At 46.7% G+C, this 24,752-nt stretch overlaps 1 protein-coding gene across 2 annotated transcripts in view; it reads right to left on the reverse strand.

Moving 5' to 3' along the window:
- The window catches only part of C18H12orf75 (chromosome 18 C12orf75 homolog), a 40,514-nt gene extending 38,690 nt beyond the window's left edge, over positions 1-1,824 (reverse strand). Inside the window, exon 1 of one of the 2 annotated variants that reach the window (XR_009375112.1) lies at positions 1,634-1,824. Coding sequence is in view for 1 of the 2 variants with exons in the window: in XM_059245588.1 (XP_059101571.1) it covers positions 1,634-1,679 (46 nt within the window). In the remaining variant the exon portion in view is untranslated. The remainder of the gene's footprint in view (positions 1-1,633) is intronic. The other variant, XM_059245588.1, reaches the window with a different exon arrangement.
- Positions 1,825-24,752: the final 22,928 nt, after the last annotated feature.

Raw genomic sequence — 24,752 nt, forward strand, 5'->3', positions numbered from 1 at the left:
ATCCTTCTTCCAGTTTTTGTGGGGTTTTTTGTTGTTGTTTTGTTTTTTGTTTTTTAACATTTTCAACCTTTTTTTTTTTTTTTTTTTTTTTTTCAGCCTAGCACATATGCAATAGGTTTATATGGGACCTGGACACAAACAATTGTTGAGGCTGTGACACTTTCCTGATTTCCACCTTGCAAGGACGCTCAGCCACTCCTGGCTCGAATCCTGCTCTCATCCGCATATGACACTAAGCTGAGTCACTGCTGTAGGAAATCTAAGACTAGTTCCCAGTGGCTGTCTGCATAACACAGAGGCAGACCTTAACTCAAGACAGTGAAGGCCACACGAGACAGATAACTTTCCTGGGCCTAGACTTTCAAGTGTCTTAGTTGTGGCTCTTCAAACAGTCCACAAGTATGACACCGACAGCCAAAAAGGATAGACCAAATTTGGTCAATGATCTGGGCAGATTTCCATGCTGACTCCCATCGTACAAATGCTGAAAGCTGTTGTGGGCCTTTCATCCTGGCTCATGAGAGGCTGGTCCAGGAGAACTGCAAGTTAAAAGCCAACCTGCACAGCGGAGTGAGGTCAGGGCAAGTCTGGACAACTTGGTGAGACCCTATCTCAAAATAAAAAGCAATACAGGGAATAACGGCTCCATCGTCAAAGTCCTGCCCAACATGTGCAATATCAGACCTTGAGTTCAAATCTGAGTTCTTCAATCAACGAAAATAGTAATTGTAATGATGATGATGATGATGATGATGATGATAACTGCCAAGCCTCTAGGTTTGACTAAGGGAACTGACAGCCCCAAGGTTTCAAAGTCATTAGCAGGGCATCCTCGTCAGCTTGATAAACAGTGCAGGGTCAGAGCTCTATTTGCACTTGCTGGTTAGGGTGGACTGTGGCATGATGACTGAATTCAGCGAGAGAAGCCAGGGAATCCTGTCCCAAAAGACGCTAAAATACGTCAGCAGAGAATACCCCTAAACAAAGCCAACACTGGCTATTTTAATCAGAGTACTGAATCTTACAGTAAGTCACTTGATACAAAGCCTGGCTTAGCCAGGGAATCTCGAAGCCCTGCCCTGCCAATCAACGAAATGAAGCAGCGCATAGACAAGTTTGGATACATGAAAATATATCAGTAGAGAGGCCCATGCCGAAGCTCTATCACTCGAATCGAAGCACCTAGCTACGGTAGCTTCTCAGTGGGAGCCTAAGCGCGCAGCCCGGTGGATCTTAAGCAAGCAGACCCACAGGACGCGTTTCTGGAGCCACTGGCACTCGGCCCCACCCCCATCCCCAGAAAAGTCCTGACTCGCTCAGCTGCACTTTTCCAGGTGCAGGGTTGGGGAGCCAAGGGGTCGGGGGCGTAGCCTGGAGGCGCGCCAGGGAAAAGGGAGGTGAGGGACCCGAGAGAGGTCCCCAGAAGGGTGCAGAGCTCGGCTGCAGGACCCAGGCGACAGTCCTCGCTGAATTCGGGAGTGACCGCCCCCGCACGGGGCACCGGCTCCCTCTCGGTCTTTCCAGAAGCAAGGAAAACGCTCCAGTCTGAAAAATGGGGTTGGGGCGAGAGACCCGCGCGCCCCCCGCTGCGGCCGCCTCTCCCGCGGGACCCACGCCCCGCCGCCCAGCTTACCTCGGCCCGCGCCCCCGCTGGTGGCCGTGGAGTTTCCGCAACCCATCGCGCCGCCCGTCCGCGGGGAAGCTGCACTCCGGACCTCACCGCCGCCGCAGGTCCCGGAGGCGGAGACCCAGACGGAGGAGGCGCTGGGGACCAGGGACAGCCCTAGCCCCGCCCCGCCCGGGGACCCCCACGGACCCACCCGTCACCGCGGCAACCGCCGTGTCCACCAATCCGCAGCCTCTTGCGCGCTCCTCGGCCGGGCATTGGTGGTGGCTCAGAGGGGGCGGGAGTTTAAAGTGGGGTTTGGGGTACCAGGTCGAGGCCGAGGGCGTGGTCCGCAGCAGGATCACTAAGCCTGGGATGCTCACCAGCCCGCCCTCCTTCCGCTGCACCTTCCCCTTTCTTGCCTCACGTCCCTTCTCTGTCCCCAGGATGTGTAGAGGAGAGGGCGTGACAGGGAACATCTGCTTTGAGCATTGTGGATGCCTGTCTAGTAAGGCTAAGGTTGACAGACTAAACGGTGTTCAGATCTGAAGACGGAAACCCAAACCTTTCCTGCTTTCCAAGAAAGCGGAAAAAGCTCCGTCCCCACAACCTCATCCCCTAGAAAACCCACTTCCTCCACCCCCAGGTTGGTCAGACCCACGTCCTCCTCAAAATCAGTGTCTCCCAGACCTGAAACTAGAGGCTCACTCTGCCTTCTGATTTAAGGCAGAGCTGCGAATGTCCACGGTCCCGTTCGACCTAACTGTTGGGCACGTGTAACTGGGATCACAGCCCCTGCTGTGCCCTCTGACAGCTGTGTGGCTTCAGAGTGGTAGAATCACAGATGTGTGTAAACTACTGGCTCAACGCCTGTGCCCGGGCGGTCAACATCAGCTGCTATTATGGATCCCGGACTATTGAGCAGGAATACAAATTCCTTAAAGATGAGGATCCTCTGTTTCTTACTGTCCGCCTGGCTCACAGTGCAGAATCAATAAACCCATTGAGAGGTGAACTCAAGCCAGGAAATAATGCTCCATTTTAAATTCGCTTGGTATTTATAGAGAGCCCAGGATGTGCCAAGTTCTTTGCTAAGTTCTGGGGTTACAAACACAAGGGAGACAGTCTCCTCAGAGGGACGAGTATCAACAAATTAGCTACATTGCATTGGGGACACCAACAGAGTGATTCAGGGAGGGAAGGTTTAACACTGTAGATGCCTGGGGAAAACACATAGACCAGAAGCTCAGGTGGACTTCTGAACACGGCCTTTGTGATACCAGGCCTTGGGAACCCTGTTATTCAGGATATGAGAGATGCTGCCACCTCCATTTGAAACTTAGGCATCTGTGATCTTGGGATGAGATGCTGTTTATTCTTGGACAAAATGGGGGCACTTAGTTGGCTTCTGGAAGAGAGCTATGTATTACTTTTCTTTTCTAGTCATTGTGATAAAACACTTGACAAGCAGCGACTTAAGAAGCCAAGGTTTTATTCTGACTGATGGTTAGACGGGAATAGAGTCCATTTTGGTGGGGAAGGGTTGGTGGTAAAAGTGCATGAGACTCTTACAAGCCTTAGGAACAACAGCCTTTCTCAGCCAGTTGGGCTTGACCCAGGGGCCTAAGGTACCAGACCCTTACCATCACCAAATACCCACCTGGGGCAGCGAGCCCAGGGTCATTGTCTTATGCCAATAAAGATTAAAGATGCAGACACTTGAAGGAGTGAGAAGGTGAACTTTATTAAGAGATATACAGAACAGTAAGAAATTAAGGGAAAATGAGGCAGGCCCCCAAGATGTGTTTAGTAAAAAGAGCAAGTAGAGCTCTCAGCATTCCTGCTGGCCCTGCGGATGTCCTAAAATGCACGTTATTCTAAGGTCCCTCTGCCCTCACAGCTACCAAGAAGTAGCAGCAGTGTCTGTCTCTTGTCTACCAGATAGATGGTCTGGTGTCTCATGGAAGCTCTCTAGCCAGATTACCAATGCTGGTCTTGTTTCTCGTGGCTTGTCTGACTGAGTCTTATCAAGTCCTCTTGACTGTCCTAGCTACACGTGTCTCTGTCTCTCGTGCTCGGTGTTCCTGGCTTTACTGTTGCAAGCCTCACATTCCATTTGAACATCCGTTCCCACTGTAACACATGTGCGTCACTTGGAGTTGCACCATGAGCCCTTTTCCCTTTGGCCTACTGTGAACTAAACTGCTGCCTCAGGTGGCTGGTCTCACTGGGTCAGCAGAGAGCAGACAGGAAAAGAGGCTGGGCTGTAAGATAACCTCAGGGCCTGCACCCTATGACCCACTTCCTCCAGCAAGTCTCCGCCTCTTAAAGGTCCCACAGCCTTCCAAAGTAACACCCCACCTGAGACCGAACCACAGTGTACTGGTTTCCTCCTTGGCCTCCGCTGTCTGGGTTCAGTGGCCACCCTTGAATAAATCCTACATTAGAGGGGTGGGACCACTACCAGCGAGCCAGAGGAATGGCTGTTCCTTAGTTCTACGGTCTCTGACACTGGGCTTCATTCCAGAGACACCTGTGAGAACAGTGAAAGCAGACCAGGAGATCCAGAAACTGGCCCAACACCCCCAGCTAGTCCTCTGCAGTATCCACTCAGTGTGGTGGCACAGTACAGCAACACCACCCAGGCTCTAACTGAAGATGAGAGACGCAAACCACGACCTTGCACTAATCTTGTCTAGGTACTGCCAATGAGTCACTGCATGAGCAGAGAGCATGCCCTGTCCTGGCAGTATGAGCGGCTGCTGCCTCCTTACCAACTGCTGATAGTTTGTTTCTAGGTCTAGTCTTCCTGACCTACTTAGGAAGTGTATTCAGAACATCCATGGGATTGTTCCTCCTTCCTGACAATATCCAACCCAGAAAAAATAAAATCCTGCTTCCTAAATCCCAGCAAAATGACTGTTAAAAGCCTTAGGAGGAACAGAAACCTAAAGTTATAGTAAGTTCCTGTAAATTCTTGCCTCACAACCTCTTATGGATGGCTCTCCGTGCCGCTAGTGTGTGTGTGAGAGAGACAAAGAGCAGTCATAGACCAACCTGCTCAACTACAGATGTGTTCATGCAGCTATTTTGTGTGTGTGTGTGTGGGGGGGGTGAGACAAAGAGCAGTCATAGACCAACCTGCTCAACTACAGATGTGTTCATGCAGCTATTTTGTGTGTGTGCGTGGGGGGGGTGAGACAAAGAGCAGTCATAGACCAACCTGCTCAACTACAGATGTGTTCATGCAGCTGTTTTGTGTGTGGGGGGGGTGAGACAAAGAGCAGTCATAGACCAACCTGCTCAACTACAGATGTGTTCAAGCAGCTGTTTTGTGTGGGGGAGGGGGTGGTGAGACAAAGAGTAGTCATAGACCAACCTGCTCAACTACAGATACGCTCCTGGGGATCTTTAGAAGGATGTAACTGACCCTTGTACTCCACCTGAAAAGGTTGTAGCGTGTGTAATCTTTCCATTCTTCTGACAAACACTGCTCAGTATCTCCTTCAGGGCAAGTCATCCCTCTACATGCTTCAGAGGTGGCTGTGAGCAAGACAGAGGGAAAAAAATCTAGGGAAAGCAGATGAAGTCAAACCAAATGAGGCAATTTCAGACCCTAGAAATTCAATGGAAAAAGTACAGCAAGTCGCTGGAAAGAGGCTCAGGATGGAGAGAGAAGTGGCACCGTTTTGAGCAGGTGGTCACAGAGGCACGGGTATTTAGAGAGTCTGATGGATGAGAATGCAGACTCCAAGATCCATGAAAAGAAGAGAATGAGAAGTGTGAAGCCCTGAGGATAGGGAGTGCTGAGTATGCTCCCTCAGTAGAGAATCTCGTCCAGGAGACCAGGCTAGAGGCCAGGTGAGGCCAGGAGCAGGAGATGGGGGCTGGGGAGCAGGGGGTAGGGCTGGGGAGCAGGGGGTGGGGCCTGGGGAGCAGGGGCTGGGGGCTGGGGAACAGGAAGTGGGGGCTGGGAAACAGGGGGTAGGGGCTGGGGAGCAGGAGATGGGGGCTGGGGAGCAGGGGGTAGGGCTGGGGAGCAGGGGGTGGGGCCTGGGGAGCAGGGGCTGGGGGCTGGGGAACAGGAGGTGGGGGCTGGGGAGCAGGGGATAGGGGCTGGGCAGCAGGGGATAGGGCCTGGGGATCAGGGGGTGGGGCTGGGGAGCAGGGGGTGGGGCTGGGGAGCAGGGGATAGGGGATGGGGAGCAGGGGGTGGGGGCTGGGCAGCAGGGGATAGGGGATGGGGAGCAGGGGGTGGGGGCTGGGCAGCAGGGGATAGGGGATGGGGAGCAGGGGGTGGGGCTGGGGAGCAGGGGTTAGGGGCTGAGGAACAGGTGGTGGGGGCTGGGGAGCAGGGGGTGGGGGCTGGGGAGCAGGCATGACCTCATGCAGCTAGTACAGGTGAGGTAGGCAAGGGGCAGTGAAGGATCATTTGAGAGACAATGCATGAAAAGTTCCGAAGGGATGAAATATGGAGGGCAGAGCAAACACAGTGCCTTTCATCCCCCCTTAGGGATGTGTTTGTTTTGTTGTATCTTGTCATCTTGTAGATAAAGGTTTGCTGCATTTGGAATGCTTCTAAACATAATTAGTCCAAAGAAAATCATTACTGCATGCCCCGTTTGCCAGCTTCTTTCTCTGTGGTGGGAAAACCACACCATCCAGCCGTGGTTTCCTGCCTTTCAACAGCAACTGCTTTGCGCAAAGGAGAGAAAAGATTTTGAGTCTGTTGAGTAGGAGACAGGAAGGTGTGAGGCACAGGAAGTCTGTTTTTCTGATTCTCCTCCCCAGACAGGACTCTCCACCATGCTGGAGGGCTTGGATTTTGTTTACATTTTTCTTTCTCTGTTGACAAGTTGCAAGATGGCTGCCTTGGCCCCTGTGAATGTAAGACACTCTGTAAATCAGAGTTCCTATTCTGTGTACACTTCAAAGTCGGGAGACCTCAGCACACTTCTCCATCATTCTTCTGAGGGATCCTCAGGAGGTCAGTAGCTTAACACTGGGCCACAATGTCTCTCATTCATCTTGTCATCTCTCCAGTGGTACCATCTCACACCCTCACAAGGAAAAGCACAAACATGGCGTGTGGAGCTATGGTTAGAGAACCAGGGACACCACGCTCATATCATGACGATATGTGATTAAAATTGTCCTGATTTGGGCCTGGAGAGAGGGTTTGGTGTGAAGAACACTTGGTGTCCTTGCAGAGGACCCAGGTTCACTTCCCCACACACACATGGCTACTCACAAACATTCATGACCCCAGTTCTAGGTGAGGGAGGATTCAGTTCCAAGAACACACATACATGGTACTGACACCTATCCAACTCCAGTTCCAGGGGATCCAATGTCCTCTTGTGACCTCCATGGGCACCAGACATATACATGGTGCACATACATGCAGGCAAAGCATTCATGAACATAAATAAAAATAAATAAATGCTTTTAAATGTTTTAATGTTCTATTTTGTTATTGGTTATTGGTAAGCTCTCACTGTGCTTTCTTTTAAACTCTAGTGCTTGCACACATGCACACATGAGCATGTGTGTGCATGTATGCACGTGTGTGTGTGTGTGTGTGTGTGTGTGTGTGTGTGTATACCATATATGAAAAACATAGACAAAAGAGCTGTGCTTTCAGGCATCCACAGGAGTCTTTGATAAGACAAACATAGATATGGCAACTCCTGTAGCTAATTTAGGGAGGATTGTTTGAGACAGGGTCTTGTGTAACCCAGGCTTCTCTCAAGTTTGCTGTAGCTCAAGGCTGACCTTGAACTTCTGGTCTTCTCTAGCCTCCTAAGGGTTTGGATTTCAGGCTTCTCCACCACACTCAGCTTCTACCACCGGCACAAACCCAACGCCACCTGTTCTAAACCACATGCTACTCTCTCCAGATTCAAAATCCCAAAGGGAAGGCCCAAGGTGAATGCTTTCTGAGATCAGGAAGAAAGACAAGCTGTCATCCCTTAAATCAAAGTGTTAGAGGACCAACGGTGACTTAAACGGGACAAGACAATCTTCCCAAACCATTGAAAAAATGTTCATTTTCTGGGTAGTTAAAAAGGCTGTTGCCCCATAGTGTGCAATGTTGATTTAAGAACCCTGACTCTGGTACTGTCGTCTGAGCATGAGGAAACAGAGACCCACAGAAGTCTCACTTACGGTTGACCCCTCATTCAGAACTTGAACCCAGAACCTCCTGCGGCTTGTCCACTCAGACTGTGTGACTGCTGAGAGTGAGAAGGAAACAATGGGAGCACCCATCCAGGCACAGGAAGTCCTTCCCTTGGCACTTCCTCCACTGCAGAGAAGCTCCTCAGGTGTAAATCTGATTAAATCACCACCTCCTGCTCTCCTTACATCGTCTCTAGCTCCCCATGGTTCTTAGGAGCAAAATGAAAGTGCCTAGCTGGGCAATAAGCTCACATCCATCTCTCCTTCCTCCCATCATCTTTTAGCTCCTTAGACTCTCCATACACTCCCACCACTGTGCCTCAACACAAAGCTGTCTCCTGCCTGGAATATCTGTCCCTCTCCTCTTCGTCAAATTAATTTCTGCTCACACTTCAAGCTTTGCTCGGGAGTTATTTCTTCTGAAAAACTTTGTCTCACCTTCCCAGTGACAGCTTGAACCTGAGGGCGGTGTGCATTCCTGTTAGTGTGTGACTCTGTTTCTCCCAGTGGATGCCAAGACCAGGCTGGTTGGCTTCTCTGTGGTCTCACCAGCATGTTGCCAAGCAAGGCAGGACCTCAATAGTGGAGGAGAACCTTTATCTGGCTCCCACCAAGGCCACTTTCTAGAGGAGACAGACAAGAAAACAAAGAAATACAAATAGTGACCTTAAACCACTTTGTTGGGATGAGTGCATGGAAGGTGTTTGGCCACACACAGGGCTAAGATTGGGAATACAAGGTCAGAAGGCCCTCAGGTAGCGATGGGGACATTCACAGAGACATCTGAGGATTCAAGGAGCTAGATCAACAGTTCTTAAACCTCCTTGGCTCTTTTTTAATCAAATGATGCACACACACACACACACACACACACACACACACACACACACACACACCAGCAGAATCCAGGATGCAAGGTTTAGAACCATAGCCCAGGTAGACCCTGAGAATGGTGAAAAGAGACCTGGGAAGTCATCAGAGTTCTGACATGAGATGCCTGCTGGGATTCTATTTCAATCCCACAATGTCTAGACAGTTGTCTACTTTGTCCCCATGGTTTGCCATTTCAGAAAGGGAAAGAGGAAAGTGGAGACCCAAACCAGGCAGTAGACCCCTCACCAAGCATCTATATCCTCGTATCGCCAGCCCCCACAAGTTTGTAAAGCATAAATTAGTCAATGTGAAGTGTATGCCTCAGTGGCATTTAGCACGTCCTCAATGTTGTGCTTCCAAAGTTGCAGTCTAATTCCAGAACACGTCCACCTCCCCCAAAGGAAGCCTGGTACCCACCTACTGTGGGATGTCTTTCTGTATGCTGTGAATACATGTTGTTTCCATTGGTTAAGAAAGAAGCTGCTCTGGCCTATAGTGAGTCAGGTTATAGCCAGGCAGGAAATCCAGGAGAGAGACAGGAAGAGGAAGGGCAAAGTCAGGAGTCGCCAGCCAGACACAGAGGAAGCAAGATGACAAGGCAGAACTGAGAAAAGGTACCACGCCATGTGGCTAAATATAGATAAGAATTATGGATTAATTTAAGTATAAGAGCTAGCCAGTAATAAGCCTGAGCTAATGGCCTAGCAGTTATAATTAATATAAGCTTCTGAGTGATTATTTTATAAAGCAGGCTGCAGGAACTCGGGGTAGGGTGGGACTGGAGAAAACTTTCGACTACACCACCAAGCAATCATACTCCACCCCTCACTCCACACTCACTAATCTACTTTCTGTCTTGATGGATTTGCCTGTTCTGGGTGTTTCACACAAGTGGAGACGCTGCTACATTTTACACGTGGATCATGTGGAATTTATACCCTATCAAAGCTGTATATTGTTTGTGCTCCTATGAACTCACTGACTCTCAGGGCAAACTAAGATCTGGAGTGAGAGGTTTGTTCACAGTCACTGGGCTTCTCTAACAGGAGAGTGAAGGGAGGAAAGGAGGGGATGGTTCCCAGCAGGCAGCTGGACAAACCCATTGCCTGGCACCTACTCAGCACCTAGATAAGGTTTAGCACTCTTGTAAAATAAATGACATCATGTCCTTTTCCTGGAAGTAAATTACTTGGGAAATATCTTCATTCCTTTCTGAGGCATTGAGAGCATGTTTGCCTAGGCACTGGATGCTCACCATATAATAGGCATCTATTAGCCCATGTAACTGCATGGAGACTGGAGAAATATCAAGCTATAATTCAAACCAAGGACAGGAACGAATTTGCCTGAACATTTTTTGTTTCCTTTTTTAAATTTTAGCTCTTGGTTACATTAAAAATTGTGCATGCATGTGGTTACCGTGTTGTATTTCAAGACATGTGTACATCATATAATGTTTAAGTCATGGTAAATATACTGGTCTCCTCACTCACAGAATGGAACACATTTAAAATCTTCTATTCCAATGGTGGAGCATGCCTTTGATCCCAGCACTCGGGAGGCAGAGGCAGGCAGATCTCTGAGCTCCAGACAGCCAGGGCTACACAGAGAAACCCTGTCTTAAAAAAAAAATCTTTTATTCTAATTTCCACTTATACATTTTGACATGTTATTGTGGAAGATTTGAAATATGGTTGGATAATTTTTGATGATTAAAAAAGGTATGAAAACTCTATAAATGTCTATGTAATACATATATGTGTGTGTCCATTAACAAATTTAGTATCCAGCTACAACTATTTACTGAATGTAGCCTTTTCTTTCGAATCTCATTTTAAGCTCTAATATTTAAAGAGCAAAATACTATGAAATCTTAAAAGGAGTCAGAGCAGCAGCTGGAATGCACATGCGCTGAAGTCTTTATCACAGTGTTTTGTTATTTTATAAGTTCAGTTTTCAAAAACCGAATTTTAACAGCTGCATATTCGTCTCTCTAAGCGGGACAAGAAAAGAAGCTTGGTCCTGAAATTCTGGAACACACGTTTCTCCCGGAAAGTCCTCTTCTCTCAAAGGACTCCCTCACCCTGCATCCTTATTTCACAGGCTACTTTAAAGGAGACCAAGAGAACGGCATTCTCACCCCTCATGATTGCCTTACAAGTGGGTTTGCAAATGCATGTGATGGAGTCTTCCTTCGGCTGCCACACCCTCATCAGCCGAGTTTTGGGAGCTGCATGGAAATCAGTCAAACGTTTATGCTAGAATCTCATAAATTCGCCTCACACAGCCAGAATGTCTATCGTGTCTGTGTTGCTAATTGGCCTATGAAATGGCTCTGTTGCCATGACTAAGTAAACAATGTTCGGGGACAGTGATGATTAAATTGCTCGGAAGGGAGGAAGGAAAGGTGGAGAGCTGCCACTGAGTCATTAGCAGAAGGCATTTGGAGCCCTGAGTCGGGAACCTGGATTTAGAGGGATTTCCGAAGGAAGCAATTTCCGAATTTAGGCAGGTCCTGTGAGCAGAGGCGACAGGGCCGGGTGTAGAGGCATAATGAGGACATCCTTCTCGAATCTGAAATGCTACAGCAGATGTCGGAGAGCATAAAAGGACGTTGATGTTAAACTGCTGCAGTGTCCCCAAGCTTAGGGACCTTAAAAGGTGATTCCAGACCTGTCTCAGGCGGAAAAGCCTAGGTCAAAGCTTCCTGCTTCTGAGTCCCCATGCCTCTGTGTGCTTGTGCGTGCATGCGCCCATGTGTGCGTGTCTGTACTCATGTACCCATGCAGACGTGAACATACAGGCACACTTGCTCATGTGTGTGTGGAGGCCAGAAGTCAACATCACAGTCTTCCTCTATCACTTCACCCCTAATTTTTTTTGAGACAGCCTGTCTCATTGAACCTGGAGCTCACTATTTTAGCTAGATGGCCTAGCTCCTGAGCATTGGGACTTGCCTATCTCCACCAGCCTCAGCGCTGTGCCTGCTTTTCGTGGGGACCCAGCAAGCACTGTACCAACTGAGCCAGGTCCTCAGCCCCAGAGTCCCTACCCCTTGTCCTTACAGACTCAGTTTCCCATCTTGATTTTCTTCAGCCCTCCTCATTGAAGCTTGTAAGCAGCAGTCAGAACCAGCTGCTTCCATCCCTACCATGAATCAGCTTTCTCCCTGTGGTGCTTTATTTCAGCTGAAATCCAGTTTCTGAACAACTCTACAATAACCCTGGTGATTGCTCACATTATGTTTACACTAGAACAGGGCAGGAAATTGCAGGCTTAGAACTTGGGAGCCACAGAGACGGTAGTCACCACTGGTGGCAGACCCACCTACAGTCCCTCTGCTCTTCTGCCTAAGGTGTGGACAGAACCCATGCGACCAAGACCTCAAGAGCCAGAACTCCTTGTCCAAATTCTGACCTCACCATCTACTAGTAAGTTACTTGGTCATTCTGTGACTCAGTTTCCCTATTTGTCAAAGGGTAAATAAGTACCCGCATCAAGTTCTGAGAATTGGGTGGGTTTGTAGAGGTCACATGGTAAATACTGATAAAGATCTGATTGCCTGAGAAAAGTATCGTAGGGATACTGTTGCCATTACTAGCAATCGTTTTGTGTGGGCAGCCCACAAATGGTAAACATTCGATCATTGGTGGTTGCCATGCTCATATGACTTCAGAAAATTTAAGGGAGAGAATGATGATTCCCATTCTTTTGAGAAGAAATGCTGTTATTGAGCCATTAGCGAATGCAGGAGGCCATTTCAGGAGGCCAGCTCCCAGGCTCCTGAAGAAACTGATACAGGATAGTGTGTGCTCTGATATGCACGCACATAGGGCTCAGTAGAGACCCACAGGGGGCGCTGGTGGTAAGGACATGAGGTCAATCAGGCAAGAATCCCTCCAGGAGCCACACCAATTGAGTGGTGTCAGCTAGATAGATGAGACAGGACTGGTACCCCTGGAGAGGAGGCAGCCACACCCCGCCTGCCCTTGTCCTACCTCCAGCCTTTCATGAGCTTCTGTAGCGAGCCAGGTCTTCAAACAGCCCTTCACTACCACCTCTGCACTGGCACAGGAGCTCCTGATGGCTGTGTTTTCCCTTCCTTCATCCCCAGCTTCTGACCAAGGCCACGCGCTGAGTGAGTATGAAGTGTTCCCCACAGACTCATGTTCTGAAAATATAGTCTCTAGTTGGTCACACTGTTTTTGGAGGCCATGGAAACTTTGGGAGGTGGGGGGTCTAACTGAAGGAAATGGGTTACTGGGTAAAATCCTTGGGGTTTTCTGTCTCTTCATCTTCCCCTTACCTTCCCCTTCCTCTCCCCCACTTTTGCCCTCCCCTCCCCTCCTCTGCCCTCCTTTCCCCTTCTCTCCAATCCCCTGCCCTCCTCTCCCCTCCCCTCCCCTCTCCTCTCCTCCTGTACCCTCCTCTCCCCTCCAGTGAGGTAAAACAGCTCCTTCACATGCTTCTGCCCCCACCTGTCCCAGAAATATGGAGCCAAGTGACCATGGACTGAGCCCTTTGAACTGTGAGCCACAAAACAAAACAACAAATTTCCCTCTTCTGTTTATTTATGTCAGGCATCCATCACAGCAGCAAAAAGCTAGCACGAGTCATCAACTATCCCCTCACTGGCAAGTGTTCTATCTGGCCAGGAAGAATTAATTCCTCTTCCCTCCATATCTTAGGTATATTCTTACCACACTGTAGCATCATGTCTTATTTATTTCCTTTCAACCTCCAGCCCTAGTGAAACTGTGAATCCTACAACATTAAGGTTTTATTTGATTTTGCATTCCTAGAACCCCAGGCACATGGGGAAGGGTCAAGCAACTTGGGCTATTATTTCTCAGCTGAACAAATCTCCCTGAGACACAGCATCAGTCCAAAGAGAATGTGTTTGAAGATGGAGTCAATAAACTAGATCAAAGACTGTTCAAAGCAATCTTGTTCAGGGAAACGGCAATTTTGCTCAGCAGCCCCTGACTTCCTCTTTCCTTAGGATCCCAAGCTCTTGCTTTTTGAAATGTACAACCAAAAAGAAAAAGTAACGAGAGCAAAATATGCTTTCAGAGTCCCACATCCCTGTCAAATGCACAATCTTGGTATCTGGGCATCTCTTGCTGTCTAGTGAGCACTTGTGGGTGGTCAGAGATGCTAATAAATTGGAAGCAATAAATTGGAAGCAATTCTGCCTATGGGCAAAGAATGAAATTGTTATCCTCTGTAGCTTGTCAGGTCAATACAAGGTCAATTCTGGCTTTGCCATGAGGAGGGACTTTGCCTCAGGCCCTCCCCTCCATACACACACAGCGAATGGTGTCACTATAGTGAGCCACCAGCAGACAGCGGTGGCAGCAGCAGTGGGATAAACTCAGGCAAGAGTTTCCTACTACATGGCTCTAGAGGCACCATTCTTATTCTGTGCCCTGTACACGGCACATCTGGAGCATCTGGCATGTAAGCTTTGCAGTTGTGTAATACATCAGCACTGGTCAGCTGGGCCTGTTCGGCAGTTCAGAATTTCCACTTCAGTCATACTGATGGGCTTGGGAACCCACACCTTAAAGTGACCCGTGAGCTTGCCCTACCCCTATGTCCCACCAGGTGGTATGGATCCTGGTCTTATTGGGACACTACGCTGACCTAGCAAGTACCTTGCTGTGACAATGGTATGGATGATCCCATAGCCCTCTCCCTTCCTGTTCTAACTTAAAATGATTACACACTTAAAATCAGCAAAATAAATTTCCTCCCTCATTTGCCAGGTGGGCTGCTGGGCTGTTATAATGTGGCCGTCATTACAAAAAAAGAAAAAAAATGAGATGAGCATTAAGAACCCCACATGGGTGTATAACTTTCTGCAAGTTGCTAGCCCTCCACCTATACCTTAAGCTGGTCATTCTCAACCAGTGGGTCATGACCCTTTCGGGGGTCCAACAACCCTTTTACAGGGGTCGCCTAAGACCATCGGAAAACACAGATATTTGCAATATGATTCATAAGAGTAACAAAATCCCAGTTATGAAGTAGCAACAAAAATAATTTTATGGCTGGAGGTCACCACAGCCTGAGGAACTGTATTAAAGGGTTGCCGCAGCATTGGGAAGGTTGAGAAGCCCTCTTAGACACTTCATTTTGCCAACGAAGAGGTCTCACATTTATCACTTTTCTCTCTAGGAGGAGCATCAGCTTTGTTCACATTCACAAATGTTAATATGGTCCCAGTTGTGAAAAGAAAGTCTGTCTCTACCACTCTCTCTAGCCTTTCTCATTTCCCCAATTTATGGGTCATCTCTATTTCTCCATGATCTGGTTCCAGTCGGTTCCGTGATCTGGATACAGTTGATGAGTATTTGGTGGCATCTTCTTGGGGGTAGGATATTAGATCTCTACTGTTACAATTTCTCTACATTCTTGCTGTTTTCCATGGAAAGTGTCCTGACACTCAGTACAGGTTTCCTATGCACACACAACCTTGAGGTGAGCAATTTCCTTTGCCATTCATTTCTGCTGTGATATACTGCCTAGCCACTGGCCCCAAAGTCGTAGGCATGATTGAGCGTGGACTTGAACCCGAAACTATGAGCTAAGTTGACTGGGGTCAGGTACCTTGTCACAAGGATATCTGACTAACATGGTCGTTAATAACGACAGAGAGAGATCTTTTTAAAAAAATTATTGGGCTTAAATTGCAATTATTTGAATTAAGAACACACATCTCTATTTTGTTTGCTTGTTTTATTTTTGTATAAGACAGGGCCTCATTATAGCCCTCACTGGCCTGGAAATCGTTATGTAGACCAGGCTGACCTCAAACTCAGAGTGCTGCCTGCCTCTACGCCCTGTATGCTGGGAGGCGTGTGCTGGAGTAAAACATGCAGCTCTAAGGAGTCATGCAGAGGAGCTGTCTATGCCACATACAGTGATGTCTGACAGGCAGCAGCCTGGCAAAGCAAGCTACAGGCAGAATAGACACATCTGTAAAGTGTGTAAGTTCCTATGGTAAGTTCCATATGAAAGGTCTTGGAAAGCAGTGTGTGGAATTTGTTAATAGTAGAGTTACCCCAAGAAGCAGAAAGAGAAGGATTTTGCCTTTTGCTTTTCATCCTTCTGCACAATGTAAAATTATTTTACTCAGCAGCATGTACTACTCTGTAACTGAAATGAATTCAGCGGGGAAAAGTGCTGGGGATTGTGCTGATTACCCAGGTTCAAGGACCATTGCGTCAGGCAAATGAGATAAATCCCATTAGTTTAACATCTCAGTTAAAAGAATTAAGCTTTCCATCCAGAAAGAAGATCTTCCAATTACCCTGTATCCACCAAGCCTCAAGCAACGCCAGCACCTGGGAGTCCTTGTCTATGCAGTAAGTAATCAAATATGATGAGGGTAGAAAAGACAACTAATTGGAAACTGGAAATGGAAACATAAGTGGAGAGGGAGTAAGGATGCCTAAAACCACTTACAGGGACAGCAGACTAGAACATTATATTTTGGCCCAACACCTACACTTCCAGGATACATGATACTTTGTCTCACTTCCGTGAGTAAAAAGATTCATAAAACAAACTAAAGCTTATGCTCCAATTCCTTCTGAACAGGCTAAATTTTAATGGTCAAGTGGCCAATATATTAAACTTCTCATTGAGACATGTAATTGTTTATCATTTCAGTATCTATCTCAATAAAATGCACTGAGTCAGCCCAAAATAGAGTGTTCTTTAATATTCCATTGGCTGAGGGTATAGTTCAGTTGGTAATGAACTTGCACAAAGGCATGGGGTGAATCTTCAGCTCTGTGTAAGACTGGGCCTGCTACTGCACACCTGAGATCTCAGCACTTAGGAGGCAGAGGCAGGAGGATGGGGGTTCACTTCCTTGCTTCTTTGTCCATGAAGGGAGAGAGCCTAAATGAGTGAGCAGGGTCCGGCGGAGACAGCTCTCCCTCCGGGAAGACATTTAAATGTTACAGTTTCACTTCATTCCAGGAAGAAAAGAGAATATAAAGGCTGGGTACGGTGGCACGGGCATCACCTAATTTGCATTAAGAGACACGCTCCTATCGTAAGGCTCCTAGTACACGCAGCAAATAAGACTTCCAGCAGGGATCTACATCAAGGTTCAAGCTAAAGATAAGTCAGGCATCTGGTTTAGAGACAGCTTTCAGATAAGGTCAGTCCTCCAGGCCCAGGACATTCTCCAGATAAGGGCAGCCAAGAGCAGGAAGTTCTGCTGGAGGAAGGGAGCCCCATGTTGCCGAGCCACTGAGATAATCTGCCGTGGGGAGACTTCTACCAGTTAGCAAATATCTTCCAACAGAGGATCAAAAAAAGTTCAAGGTCATCAGCAGCTACAGAGGGAGCGTGAGACCTTGGATGCACCACCAAAGGCTGTAGTTTAATATTTTACATAAAATTCCTCTGCCACTATTCAAAATTGATGATGATGATGATGATGATTGTAGCTAGAGTTTTTCTGCCTGGCCCACAGTCAGGACAAATCTCTCTCACCTGCCAGTCCCACAGCCTCAGACCCGACCAAGTAAACACAGAGACTTATATTGGTTACAAACTGTATGGCCGTGGCAGGCTTCTTGCTAACTGTTCTTACAGCTTCAATTAATCCATTTCCATTAATCTATACCTTGCCACATGGCTCGTGGCTTACCGGCGTCTTCACATGCTGTTTGTCATCGTGGAGGCTGGCAGTGTCTCTCTGACTCAGCCTTCCACTTCCCAGCTTTATTCTCCTCCTTGTCCCGCCTACACTTCCTGCCTAGCCAATGGCTAATCAGTGTTTTATTTATCGACTAATTAGCAACACATTTGCCATACAGAACATCCCACAGCAGATGATGATAATTCTCCATCTTTAAATTGTATTTGAGATACCAGATCTTATACCTTTTTTTTCTTCCTTTCTTCTATTCCCCCTTAATGCTGGACTCTCAACATAGCACTCTTTTAGAGAGAAAAGCAACTTTACCAGAAGGTAGAGGAACATGAGTGTGGAAACTTCTTCCTTGGCTGGAGAGATGGCTCAGCCATTAAAGGCTAGGCTCACAACCAAAAATATAGGAAACTTTTTTCAGTAGGTATTTAAAAGCTGCAAGTGACCCCCAACTCAATTATCTCACCAGATAAACATGTAATGCCGGTTCCACATCTGGACTCCTGGTGACGATACATGGGATTGTCAGTGATTTGTGGAATCTGGCAAAATTTCAAAACAGTAAATATCCCTTGATATGAGACATACATTACTTGCTATAAATAAGTTATGGTATGATCCACAATAAATTTAAAAGATTTGCAGCTTCAAAACCGTCAAATCTTTTGGTAGTTATTAATTCAGCAATTGTTTTTATTATTAAGCAAATGGCTTTTGCATATATATTACCTTTTTGCTTCAGAACACTGAAGGGCATTCAAAGCAGGACAGCCACATTCTGCCCTGGAACTGGGGCAACAGACGTCCACAAACCCCAAACTCTATGCAGCCAATTAAATCACAAAAAGAGAGGGGAAAACTGGCTCCAAAGAATCAGGCAGAGAAAATGGAAACGATACTGGTTGGAACAATTTTCTAAATAGTTTATTTTTGTTATAAAAATCAACAAATAAACAAATAAATAGAAGGTCTGTTTCAGCAATTCAAGCTTTTGGGAGGAGTTTTTCCTAACTAGAGCAAATAGTAAGTCTATTTTGGAACAGGGCAGGCTATTTATAAAGGGGGTGGGGGGTGTAAAAGAATATTTGTGTAAGAAAGCAAATGTTTCCACAGCCAGCCCTCAGTTTCAAATTTCTCATTATTTTTCCCAAATGACCCATTAAATCTTAAGTAAATACAAAGTTAGATTCCAGATCATTCCTTGAGTCAGAACCCCCATGTGCAATACAGGTGATTTCCCTGTGTCGTTTGAGAAGAAGGAGCCTCAACTGAAAGAAATGTCCCCACCGAACTGGCCCGGGCCACTGTGGGTGGTGCCATCCCCAGGCAGGTGGTTCTAGATGGTATAAGAAAGCAGCCTGAGCATGCTATGGGAGCTAACCTCCTGGAGAAACAGTGTTTCTCCATGGCGTTTGCTTCAGTTCCTGCTTCCAGGTTCTTATTTTCAGGTTCCTGCCGCGACTTCCTTTAAGGACAGAATGTGGTGTAGAGCTGTAAGCTTAAATACCCTTTCCTCTCCAAGTTGCTTTTGGTCATGGTGTTTTACCAAAGCAATAGAAACCCTAATTAAGACACCTGACATACTGTGACCACAGTAAGTACAAAACAGCCAGAGGACAACCATCCAGAACCATCCACCTTGTTCTCTTGAGGCAGTCTCTCGCTGCCTTGGAATTTGCCAAGCAGGCTGGGCCGGCTGGCCAGTGAGCCCAAGACTTGCCTGTCCACCTCCCCAGTGCCAGGACTACATGTGGCTTCTTTAGGTGGGTTCTGGGGAGTGAACTAAGATCCTTGGAGTTACCAGGCAAGCAGTCTACCATCTGGGTCATCTCCCTAGTCCCCGGGTGTACACTGTGAAAAACCCTTAGTTTTATTAAAATGTGTGTCACTTATCAGCCACACTTTTCCTGTCATACATCAGCTCACTCTCTTGTCCCTAAAAATAGATAAAATCATCAATTTTAGGGTCAAAATAGACAGCATCTACTCAGTCATGAATACTAATGACAAATACACTTGAAAGCAAGACCTCCTGATGAAGATCTGTTGAAGGTATCCCCTGGAACTGCCAGGGAACTTGTAACATCACATATCCTGCATCCTTCTCTGTCCTGCCCTCTGGACTGGTACAAACAAATGTGTATGTGGGAGCATGAACTTTTTCCTACTCCATATCTGCACTCCAAGAACTAACCCCACCCCATTCTTGCGTGCTTTATCAGTGACTTCTGATTATAGTATTAGAGGAGACACAAGACCCTTCAGAATGTCCCAGGTTAGCCACTGTGGTAGTTTGAGTGTAATTGGTCCACATAAGTTCATAGGGAGTGGCACTATTAGGAGATGTGGCTTTGTTGGAGGAAGTGTGTCACTGTGGGGGTGACCTTTGAGGTCTCCTATGCTCAAGATACGCCTAGCTCAGTTCACTTCCTGCTGCCTGCGGATCAAGTTGTATTATCTCTTGGCTCCTTCTCCATCACCATGTCTGCCTGCATGCCGCCATGTCCCCCCATGATGATAATGGACTAAACCTCTGAACTGTAAGTCAGCCCCAATTAAATGTTTTCCTTTATAAAAGTTGCTGTAGTCATGGTGTCTCTTCACAGCAATGAAAACCCTAACTAAGACAGCCATTTGTCATGGCATACAGGTGTAATCTCAGAGCCTGAGGCAGGAGGATTGCTATAAGTTCAAGGCCAGTCTGGGATCCATAGTGAACCCAACGTCAACCTTGAATAAAAAGTGAAACCCAATTACAAAAAGCCAAATCTGGCCTGTTGAGTGACTCTTGCTGCTGAGCTGGACCAATCGAGGTCCCCCGGAGCCCATGTGGTCAAAGGAAGCAACAGACTTTCAAAGATTGTCCTCCAGCGTCTACACAAACCACACACACACACACACACACACACACACACACACACACACACAAGCAAACTTTAAAAAGAAAAAGCACACAAATAAAACCTACTGTCCTCTTGATCATTTGGCCTCTTCATTATTATAAAATCACTATGGTACTTCTTTATGGCTGATTATACTCTTTGCTCAGAAATCTAATAGGTTATTCATAACAGTAAATGTATCCAGAGTAGTGAAGACCAGAGTTTGTATGAATTAACGACTTCAGAGTTTTGGTTGGAGAGCAGTACAAGGAATAAGTGTCAGTCAATATCAAGAAGCATTTTCATGGAAAGTGACCCTGGAAGTTGCCACTGACCTCCGTTTCTATCCTGACAAATACAGGTTTACATTTTTCAGATGCTCATGAATCCTTGATGCCTGACCATACATGGGCATTAAATATAGCACTCCACTACATGCCAGTGCTGAATCACATTCTTCCTTTTAAAATATTTTTAAATTCCTTTACTGGGGCTCAAGAGAAGGCTCAGCAGCTAAGAGTGCTCATTGCTCTCCCAAAGGACAGGAGTTCAATTCCCAGCAGTTCCAAGCACCCATGTCAGGCCACTCACAGGCACCTGTAACTACAGCTCCAGGAGACGTAAAACCCCCTCTGGCCCTAAGGGCAACAGCACTCACATAGTGATACATACATGGGCACATACACAAACACATAAAATCCCACACCTTAAAAAAATTATAAAATGTATATAGCCAACAATTTATTATCTTAACCATTCTTATCATAACCAAATAATATTCACATTGAGGAATGAGCTCCAAAACTTGGCAAACTATACTCATTTTTTTTTTAAAAAAATGTGGCCCTACATAGCCGGGATCTGTGTTGATGTCTGTGATCTCTGTTGCCACAGAAGGCCACATGGAAGTCCAAGGGCTGTGCCACCACCAAGGTCATGCTGTTCAGAGTGGTCTGCATTGCTACCTAGGGCCATGGTGACATGCAGGCCTGAGCTGCTGCTGAGGGCCATGTTCAGGTCTGTGGCCCTACACCAGTCAGGGTCTGAGTTGATGTCTGTCACTTTTGTTACCACCGAGGGTCATGGGGATACCTGGGATCTAGTCAGCCACTTAAGGCCATGTTAGTGTCTGAAGACCATGCTGCCACCGGGGTCATACTGATCTGGGTGGCTTGCGCTGCTACCTGGACCATGGTGACATCCAGGCCCAAGCTGCTGCTAAGGGCCATTTCTGGGTCCATGGTCCTGTTGCAGCTGGGGTCTGTATTGATTTCCGTGGTCCATGGGTGTTGAAATCCAAGGGCCAGCTGAGATAGCACTGACCATCGCTGATCGTGAAAGAACTAGTCCTGCCCCTTCAATAGCTACTGCAGCAGAAGAGCTGGCTCAGCTCCTCACAGGAAGAGCTGGCCCCACACTTGGGAAAGTTAGCCCCACCCCTTACCACTGGAGTGGGAGAGCTGTCACCATCCCTCTCTGAGGGGGTCGTCCCATTAGCCCAGACTGACCAAATCAGCTACCACCAGGGCTTTGAGTTGGCCCACCCCAACATCTTCCCCACCCATGACCTGCTGGAATTTGTGAAGGGACTGTTCCTGCAGAACCATAACCAGGATCTCCATGACTCAGGGCAACAGCAGGATATTGGAGAGGAGTTTTGGTGAGGGTCCAGTATTGACGGTATTCCATAAGCCAATGGCGTTGAACCTGACCAACAACTCATTACACAATGAACACTTGCAAGTAATGCTGTTTGACAAAAGGGTAAACTGTGTGATACACAGCAGCTCCCAAGGCCACTAAGATGAGTGAAGAGGTGTTGAAGAGGAGGGAAAGACAGAGGGGCAAAGTGGGTTTTGTTTTTTGTTTGTTTGCTTGTTTTGTTTTGTTTTTAATTTTCTTTGGAGGGGGAATGCAATGGGAGTGATGGATGGATATGGAGGGACTGGGAAATGAGTGGGATTGGGGTGCATGATGTGAAATTCCCAAAGAATCAATAAAAAATTATGTTTACAAAAAGTTGCTAGGCTGTAGTGGTACATGCCTTTAATCCCAGCACGTGGGAGGCAGAGGAAGGTGGATCTCTGTGAGTTCAAGGCCAGCCTGGTCTACAGAACAAGTTCCAGGACAGCCAGGGCTACACAGAGAAAACTTTTCTTTCTTTTTTTCTTTATTTTTTATTTTTATTTTGAGACAGGGTTTCTCTGTATAACAGTCCGAGCTGTGCTGGAACTCAATTTGTAGACCAGGCTGGCCTTGAACTCACAGAGATCCACCTTCCTCTGCCTCTCACGTGCTGGGATTAAAGGCGTGTGCCACGATCACCCAGCAGAAACCCTTCCTAGAAAAAAAAACAAAACAAAAAAGTCCCTTCACCTGTCTCATTCATACCTATTACCATCCTATTTTCTGTCTCTATTGAATCTGAGTTCCCATTACATTTTGAGCCACATTTAATTCTCTTAATTTCAAAGTACACTGTTACTTCTTGCATAAAGTTCAGACAACCTGGAAATGCATATGATAGAACACTAAATTCTCCCCATTCCCAACCCCACAACCCAGAAGTAGGTCATAACTATTAACAGTTTCAGGCACACACTGCATGGATTTTTTTCCTATGCATCCATTTGGTGATTGGGAAGGACATGAATTACATCTCCTCTTGTGTGTGTGTGTTGGGGGGGGTGTCTCTTCATCATTGTGCCTCTAAATCTCAGGGACCTCTCACTGTTATCTGCTCTGCTCACTATGGTCCCATGTGTGTGTGTTGTGCTTTTCAGAGATCACAATTCAAAAACTCCATCACCCATCACTCCATTATGGGTAGTGAGCACATGCTACGGTTTACATAAGTGTCTTCCAAAGACCCATGGACTGAAGGCACTATAGCACTGTGGTCCATATCAACAGAGCCAACTGACCATAGCAACAGAGCCAACTGACCATAGCAACAAAGCCAACTGACCATGGACAAAAGCCTCCAAAACCATGAGCCAGAATGACTCTTTCCTCTTTAATTTGATCAGTTAAAGTATTTTGTCACAGTAAGGGAAAGTTAATTAACACATAGCCCCTACAGGGATGAGGAAGTACCTCAAATAAAGAATACAAGTATGGACCTCATTGTGTACATCTAGTCTCAATACTAACTCAGAAAAAAGACAGTAGGCTTTACCTTAAGGGGAAACAAAAGATTTTAAAAAGCTGGCAATAAATAAAATGGTTTATTTTTGGCCAAAGAGTCCCATGGAAATCCCCAAACAACCCAGTCCATTGCCAAGATAATAGGTTGCTCTCCACAAACTGACAGCAAGGCCCCATTCCTGAAGACAACACCCACACAACTCACTGAAGATGGAGAGGTCAGGGTGGTGCCTATGTAGAGTCTTCACCCCTACATCCTAGTGTCTTTGGTATGGGAAGATACTAAGCAGGCTTCAAAAGAGAAACATAAACAATAACCCAGCCACAAAGCCTTTGATCTACAATTTTGTCCTTCCTACAAAATGTGCTAGGGCAACAGTGGCACAAACCTGGAGGGAGTAGCCAACCAATGTCTGATCTGACCTACAGCCCACTCCACAAGACGGAACCCATACCCAACATTGCTTGGGTAATCAAGAACCAGACTAGACAGCCCAGAGACCTAGGGTAAAACAAAATACTGCTAGTCTTTAAAAAAAAAAAAAGTAGTGATAAAATGATTCCTGGTATTCTGCTATACTCATAGATCAGTACTTTATTCAACCATCATCAGAAAAGCTTCCTCCTGAAGCAGATGGGAACAAATACTGAGACCTCCAGCAGAGAGAGAAAGACCTTGGAACACACAGCTCTAAATGGAACATCTCCATCGAATCCCTCCCCTCAGAGTTCAGGGAACCCATGGTAGAAGAAGCAGAAAGAGCATAAGAATCAGAGAGGACATCAGGAGAACAAGTCCCTCTAAATCAACTGAGCAAAGGTCATATGAACTCACAGAGATTGAGGCAGCATGCACAGGGCCTGCACAGGTCTGCACCAAGTCCTCTGAGTATATATTACAGTGTTCAGTTTAGTATTTCTATGAAATTCCTGAGTGTGTGAACAAGTGGGTCTCTGACTCTTGTGCCTTCTCTTGGGCTCTTTTCCTTCTGTGGGTTTGCCTTGTCCAACTTTGATGTGTTGGTTTTTGTTTTATCTTACTGTGTTTTATTTTGTCATGTTTGGTTAACTCTTAGAAGCTTATTATTTCCTGATGAGAGACAGAAAGGGAGTGGATCTGGAGGGGAGGAGAGGTGGGGAGAAATGGGGAGGAGTAGAGGGAGGGAAAACTGTAACTGGGATATAGTGTAAGAGAAAATAATCTATTTTAAGTAAAAGGGAAAAAAATAAAATGAACCATCTACTGAATATATTAAAAGAAAAAGCATTTCCTGTCAAGTTCCTATCAGCCCTTCACAAGGTCTCCCACATGGATTCTTCCTGTTCCTTCTCTTGTTCCCTGGCCTTGATGTCTAAGGCCATCTTTTCTAAGCTGCCTCTCATCCAACGC

Source organism: Peromyscus eremicus, chromosome 18, assembly GCF_949786415.1.
Source record: "Peromyscus eremicus chromosome 18, PerEre_H2_v1, whole genome shotgun sequence".
In the NCBI taxonomy this organism is placed as follows: domain Eukaryota; kingdom Metazoa; phylum Chordata; class Mammalia; order Rodentia; family Cricetidae; genus Peromyscus; species Peromyscus eremicus.